At 48.0% G+C, this 7,241-nt stretch overlaps 1 protein-coding gene across 34 annotated transcripts in view; it reads left to right on the forward strand.

The window, feature by feature from the left end:
• Positions 1-7,241, forward strand: part of LOC116847245 (myosin heavy chain, muscle) — a 44,311-nt gene that overhangs the window by 26,665 nt on the left and 10,405 nt on the right. For 17 of the 34 annotated variants that reach the window (XM_032822057.1, XM_032822053.1, XM_032822051.1 and 14 more), the window contains exons 14-16: positions 97-214; positions 2,376-2,639; positions 5,106-5,315. In XM_032822057.1, the coding sequence (XP_032677948.1) occupies positions 97-214; positions 2,376-2,639; positions 5,106-5,315 (592 nt within the window). Of the gene's footprint in view, positions 1-96; positions 215-999; positions 1,118-2,375; positions 2,640-5,105; positions 5,316-7,241 lie in introns of all 34 variants that reach the window. The other 17 variants (XM_032822060.1, XM_032822061.1, XM_032822062.1 and 14 more) reach the window with 2 other exon arrangements.

Below are 7,241 nucleotides of genomic sequence, written 5' to 3' on the forward strand. Positions count from 1 at the left end.
CCCCCCGAACCCCTTCTCGTGGGGTCTCTTGTATAGATCCCCTGTATTAATGAGTTCGCACCCGTTTGCCCCGTGTTGTACCGACACCCCCTGTAGGTACAAGATCCTGGCGCCCGCAGCGGTCGACAAAGCGAAGGAGCCCAAGCAAGCGGCCGCGGCCGTCCTGGAGTCCACCGGCCTCGACCCCGATATGTACCGTCTTGGACACACCAAGGCACGTTTTCCCCGACATGTTCGCGATGTCCTGAGCTGATTTTTCGCCGATCACCGCAACGAACGCGGCTTCAACAGCGCTCGAGGACGCTCGACGACGGTCTACACTGTGTTTGTTTGGCGATTCGCCTCGTTTTAGATCCTTCTCCCGCGCGAAAGAGAGACAAACAAGACGGATGACTTTTTCCTCGACGACACAGTGTTGACCGTGCACGAGCCGTCGTCGTGTCGCTACTGATTGTAAATAGGCTATCATCGTCGATGACGTTTCTAACCCGTGATACATCAATGCCCCTAGCGACTGGGTGATAGACACGAAGCGGATCTTAAAGCGCAAGTGTTTCGGGAGGATCACTGACGAGTCGCACGATCTTCATGAAAGATAATTATTCACGCGCGATGAGTATCTCGTCGTGCTTTCCACTTGTGTCTCAGCTCGATCCTCCGCGTTTGTCCCGCAGCGAAACGTCCCTTCTCTCGAAAGACTTGCGCTTTAAACAATCGCACGAGATCAACAAGACCGTGAGGATCTCCCTAATTCAAGTATCCTCGAGGGATACCGTGTTCATGATCCCCCACCTCGCCCAAACAGGCGAACATTCTCGATTCTACAGCAACGAGAAGCGTAGTAATTAGCCTCTAGTAATTAGCGTAGTAGTAAGCCTCTAACCTAGTGTGATGAATTTTCTGTCTGTTTTGAACATCTACCCAACACCGTCCAAATATCAATACCACATGCATATACACACGATACCGCACGAAAATACCGACGCGGCCCAAATGCAGATACAAAATTCTGTGCGCCCATGCTGTGAAAGAGCCTTGCGAGCCGCAAAAAGCCACCCAGATCATCCTGGAGACGATCAATCTGGAGAGTGATCAGTACCGCATGGGTCACACCAAGGTATATGTGGTCCACGTCGTGCAGCGTCACGGCGCAACACGCTCACTTACCCCCCGAGACGACCAAACGTCGTGAGGATTTGGAGGGGACGTCGCGAGAATATTCGTGAGAATGCTCGCGACATCCTGCCGGAAGTCCTTCGGACTCTTGCGTCGTCCGGTTCTTTCGTATCGCTGACGTTTACTCGCCAACGTTAAGCCACAATGTTGAAAATATGTAGGAAAGTGTTTTCCTTCCGACATGGCAGCCTGATATTCTCTTTCTCTGTGTATTTATATCCTTTGGACGTTGGCCATTAAACGTCGTCGAAGAGTGTCAACTTAACAGAGCACAGCTTCGGCTATTAACCATTTTTCCAGCCTCGTTCGCGTCTCATCTCGGCGGAATTAACTCCGGCTATCGCGTTAACAAAGGATACCCTTGCCAAGCGTACCTTCGGCGTGCTGTAATGTGTGCTGTAATGTGTGTCGAGCAGCGTGAGGCAACTTCCGTCTAACTCTCGTCGAATAACGACCCACTTTCCGAAAGCTAAAAACGGCATGGGAGGCCAGTTTTTGTGGAAAGTAATCTCGACATGAGGTGTTCGCGATTATCCACCAGAGACTACGCGAATTAAGCGCGAAAGAATTCTCTTCTCGTTCAGTTATCTATGCACATGTGTTTATAGAATCATCTGCGTCATCACAAACGCTATACACGGAAGAAACGTTTGGTTGGTGTAACGATCCAATGCAAATGGATGGCATGCATATTCCATGCACATGGAATAAGAAAACAATTTCTTACCAGATGCAAATCGATTGTGGCGATTCACTTGGGAAATATATTTGTCAAGCGCATCGTCAGCAGATTCTTCTGTAGTTCGACGCTTTGAAGAAATATAAAAGACAAGCAAAGTATTCGACGAGCACCTTGCAGCCTGATTGCTCGGGATGGAAATATGTTTCTTGCTCCGTTTCATTTTTAGCAAATTGACAGATTGCGATTGTTAATTTCTGACGGAATTTCTGGCGAAACGTGAACGAGCCAGAAAATTCCGACTGAAGTTATCAAGACTCTGTTCAAGTTAACCAAAAATCTTGTCCCAACCAAACTTTTTCTGCTCTGTGGTCTTTCACCTCTCTTGTTCATTTGAACTGTCGCTTGAGTTATTAACTTCATCGTCCCGGTGGATAAACGAGATACATTTGTGACGAAACGTCACAGGGAACAGCTCTCTTTAATGTTCCGTTTGCTCTTCGTTCCTCGGGAAATATAGGTATTCTTCCGCGCCGGAGTCTTGGGTCAGATGGAGGAGCTTCGCGATGAGCGTCTCAGCAAGATCGTGTCCTGGATGCAGGCGTACATCAGGGGTTACTTGACCCGTAAGGATTACCAGAAGCTCCAGGAGCAACGTCTGGCCCTCCAAGTCGTCCAGAGGAACTTGAGGAAGTACCTCCAACTTCGCACCTGGCCGTGGTGGAAACTGTGGCAGAAGATCAAGCCTCTCCTCAACGTCACTCGCATCGAGGACGAGATGGCTGTAAGTGTCTTTTTGAGATTGTTTCTTCCTAGGGATTTATTAATACTTTTATTATTTTCATTATCTTCATTTGGGAAAGATCACACTTTTAGAGTTACAGAGGTGTGACAATTATTCTAATAATTTTCATATCTCTCTTTGTACATTATTGACTTCATAAAATCAATGCGGATGATAAAATAGAATGGATAAGAAAACAATTTCTTGCCAGATACAAAATCGATTGTGGCGATTTATTTAAAAAATATATTTATCAAGCGCATCGCCAGCAGATTTGATTCTTTTATAATTTAACGTTTTGAAGGAATATGAAGAATAAGCAAGGTACTCGATCAGCACCTTGATTGTCCGGGATAAAAATATTATTCTTGTCTCGTTTTATCTTAGCGGATTATTGCGATTGTTAACATTGCACTACCTCGCTCGAAGAAGCGATATTCTACCGTTCGTGTTGCGTGAACGAAATGTCCGTTCTGCGAAAGCGAGAAGCTCGAAACGACGCCGTGCTCTTGATAAAATAAAGCTCCGACTTGGCGCTGATTTACGGGCGTTCGTGCTTAACCACGCGAATTCGCTGTGGAATTTGTTTCTTCTTTTGCTGGACCGTGACGGTTCCAGCTTCCAGACGTGCGCGTTTATTTATCCGCCGCCTGGTCTTCTCATTTTCGCGGCTCGCCCTCGAGCAAGCTCGACCAGCTTGCAAGCCGTTTTCCCCGGAATCGAGCTTTTTCTACGCGCTTCCTTCATACTTCTGTAATACTTTTATGAATCTGAATTTTGCAAAATTTATTTGCACTTGTCTCTCTCTCTCTCTCTCTCTCTCTCTCTCTCTCTTTCTCTCTCTTTGATTTATTTCTCAACTGGCAGCTTGAACACTTCTACGAAGACGTTTCCTCTTTTCAAAAAGAAGAAAGGGGAATGTTCTTTGATGAATAGGTTGGGTTGATCCTCTAACGAAAATATCCGTCTCGACTATTTTTGCACATTTTCCGTCGAAATCGGTGTGGAAATTTCCTCTCAGCTTTCAATCTCGGACGATCCCGAAAGAAATCTTGGTCGACCTTCTAATTTCGTCCATCTTTTACCCCCCTCCGTCGTCAATCGTCTATATTTTCGACTCTATAACCCCGAATTAACGAGGATCGGGGGAATCCGTGCACGTTCTCTCGTCCAGTTCACTGATACCCGTCTCCCGATTTAGAAGCATAATAAAGGCTGAACGGTGAATCAACGTTCGATCATGTTACCAAAGGCTTCTTATAATAGACCGCGCTTTTCTGGCGTGACCGCCGCAATTATTCATTTTTCGGAGACGTCCCCAAGTGACAGCCGCTGTACTTTCCGAAATGTCGCTTCCGCTTTCAATTTCTAACGTGCACGCATCGTCGGCGGCTGCTGAAAGCAGCCTAATGGAAGATGTAGCATCTACTTCGAACTTGACTTTACTTTCGTAGAACTCTGTTAGTTTCTCATTATTTGTTCAGCCTCGCTGAGAGACACGCGGCTCCGCCGTGTGCATATTGAAGCATATTGAGACGAAACTGCACCTCCATCCGGTGGTGGTCTCCTCAACGACGAGTCTAGCCTGGCGAGCGATTTCTCCGGCGATCCACTTATCCACTTTGCACCTTCTGGAGCCAAAAAGGGGTCGGCCGCTGGAGAACGGTCCTTCCGGATCGCTTCTAATTCCGTCCAACCGGCCCCTCTTCGAGCATAATCACCCCCTTCCACTCGTACCTCAGCCAGCCCTCCTCTGGATGTATAGCGGATCGGTTATAAATATTTTTACATACGACGAAGGTACCGACTGGAGTGGGAACGCCCACGATCAGGATTGCAGCTCCTTACTGGCTGCCGGAAACGGCGCGAAGAGGGACACGGCGGGTAGAAAAGTTGGGTTACGCCGTGAGCCGGGACCAGTTGGACTCGCGACCTCGCGCCGACCCCTTCGAAACCCGCGACCACGACGAACAAAGAGAGGGTAGCCTCGCCCACACGTGCACCACTTCTACGCGCGTACACACACACACACATACAGACACACATACACACACATACGTACGTACGAGTAAACGTCGGTGCTCGAATTTAATCGACAGCTCGGGACGCAAGAGAGACTCGGCTTCGTCGAGTCTCGTTCGCTGTATTTCTTGGTCTTCGAGCGAGATCAGTCGGATCTCCTGACCGCGAGGCTCCTCGCGACGTTCGTTCGTTCGATCGATCGATAGATCCTCCTCCCGGGGGATCCTCGGCGACGATCCTTGGCCCCTCTAGCGAAAAGCACGAAGCGAATCGGAACGATCCAGCGAGGGTAGATACCTTCTTTGAGGACAGTAGTGCGTTCGCGTGTGTTTTGGAACTCTTCTCGGCTAGTATAATTGTATCATGGGCGACACGGTGCTGGTTGAGAACCCGAACCCGCTGGTGAACGGCGGCAAGCTCGAGGGTGAAATGTCGTCGTTGCAGGCGTTGGAAGAGAAGGCCAGGAAGGCGCAGGAGGCCTTCGAAAAGGAGGAGAAACTGCGCAAGGAACTGGAGGAAATGAACTCCAAGCTCCTCAGCGAAAAGACCAACCTGCTGCGCCAGCTGGAGGGTGAGAAAGGCTCGCTCTCCGATTACCAGGAGAAGTCCCTCAAGTTGGCCGCTCAAAAGGCCGATCTCGAGTCACAGCTCCAGGTAAGATCTCATCATTTATACCGGTTTCCTTTCAATAAGAGCAATTGCTGATTAGTGCCTTCAGTTATCGCGAATTGGAATATTCGTTCTATCAAAAAAATTTATTCGCACAAGGTTAAAGACTTAAAAACGTTAAAAAACTTTCAAGAACGTATCTTATTAGATAACGTTTTAAAAGAAGATTCATAGCGATTTCACTTCGCCCCTGCCTGGAATCTGCAGAAACGTTATTATTTTATATCGCGACTATTAAAGATATAAGTTTATTACACGCGATGTCAAATCGCGGAACGCAGCGAAGAGCCGAAAACGCGAAAATGACTCGCCGACAAAAAAGCAGAGACGATGATTGCCGCAGATAACCTTTTATGAGATGGTTCTCGTGCGATTACTGCGAGTGACGCAACATGTGAGTCAATCAACTCCGAAGGGCAAAAAGTAATATAATTAGCGGCGTAATTAGCACAGTGGCGCAAGCCGCGAGGTAATCAATAGCATAATTAGCATCGCCGAGAGCGAGAAAACTATAATCTGCCGCCGATGAAACGTTTGTCAATCAGTTGGTTAAACGACGAACTTTGTTAATTCGTTAGAGAGTTGGAGAATAATCACATTAGATAAGATAAACTCGGGTATGATGACCATAGGCTGCAATTTCTCCAATAATTGCTAAAATAGTGCGCTTTTCTAATCACTCTCAAAGATAATCGATATTTACAGTAGTTTATGTACGTACAGTCAGTAAGACGTACTATTCAACAATTATCAGAGAAAGTGCAGCTTACGGCCATCTTTCCCATATGATCGCCATAGTCGGATTTACTCTAAGCCCGATCAGGAGCAAGAATCATACGTATAAAAGCGATATCATCGCCGTATAAGTATTCGTACACGGAAAATGATATAACGGCAGATTATAACATAACTGTGGTATATGAGTCGTACATTGACTGAGAGAAAATCTTAATCTTTCGCGTGAAGCAAATTTAATCGTCATTGCGCAACGGCTAAATTAATTTCGAGCCAGGTCCGACGACGAACGCCTCACAAATAAATATCATCTTGCTCTTCCGGCTCGGATATGTTAAATAGTAAGAAGCTAAATCGCGCCGCGAATCGCTCGCGGATTTTCCTCGGATTTTTCCGAGACGCGGGCAAAAGTCTTCCGGGCAAAAGCGGAGCGCGGTTTAAATCGAGATGCCATTAATCGTCGTGGGAGGGAAGCGACTCCAGACGTTCTCGTGATTTAAATCGGCCGTAAATCAGTTCTCGAATTACGCGCGGCGACGGCGACGGCGACGACGGAGCTGATGCCGCCGCGGTGGTTTCGCAAGCGCGACAAAGTAGCGGAGGCGCGGAATTAGTCAGACGCGCTATTTTTCTTCGCGAGCGCGAATCATTCGTGTTGCTCGCACGCTCGGACGCTTATTCGGGCGTTTCGCGGCTAAAATTACGTCACCACCACCCCGTGTGAGCACGTTATGCGACTTTATATGTTTGCGCGACGCCCCTCGAGATCCGAATCGTCGCCCACGGACATTCCGAAGGCTCGACGAGAAGGCGCCCTCGATATCTTCAGCGCTCACCCAGGATGATATGATTCACAGGGAACGACGAATCGCTGCGATTCGCATTCCTGGAGGATATTTTTAAAGGCTCCTCATCAAAGAGTTGTGAAAATTGGCCGAACGACACTCGCCGACGTGCTCGACTGCACGTCGCGAAACACGAGACCCGATATTTTTATCCGGTTATCCGCACGAAACGCAAAAGAACGCTGGAGCAGAGCGCAGCATAACGGTCATAACTTCTCCACGGGCGTCCTCGCGGAAAATAGACGAGTCGTGGTCGCGACTAGAATTCCAGTACGCTGGTCGATTCTCTCTCTCTCTCTCTCTCTCTCTCTCTCTCTCTCTCTCTCTCTCT

The sequence above is a fragment of the Odontomachus brunneus genome, unplaced genomic scaffold, assembly GCF_010583005.1.
Source record: "Odontomachus brunneus isolate Ranch 3 - 2012 unplaced genomic scaffold, Obru_v1 Obru_scaffold_075, whole genome shotgun sequence".
Classification (NCBI taxonomy): Eukaryota; Metazoa; Arthropoda; class Insecta; order Hymenoptera; family Formicidae; genus Odontomachus; species Odontomachus brunneus.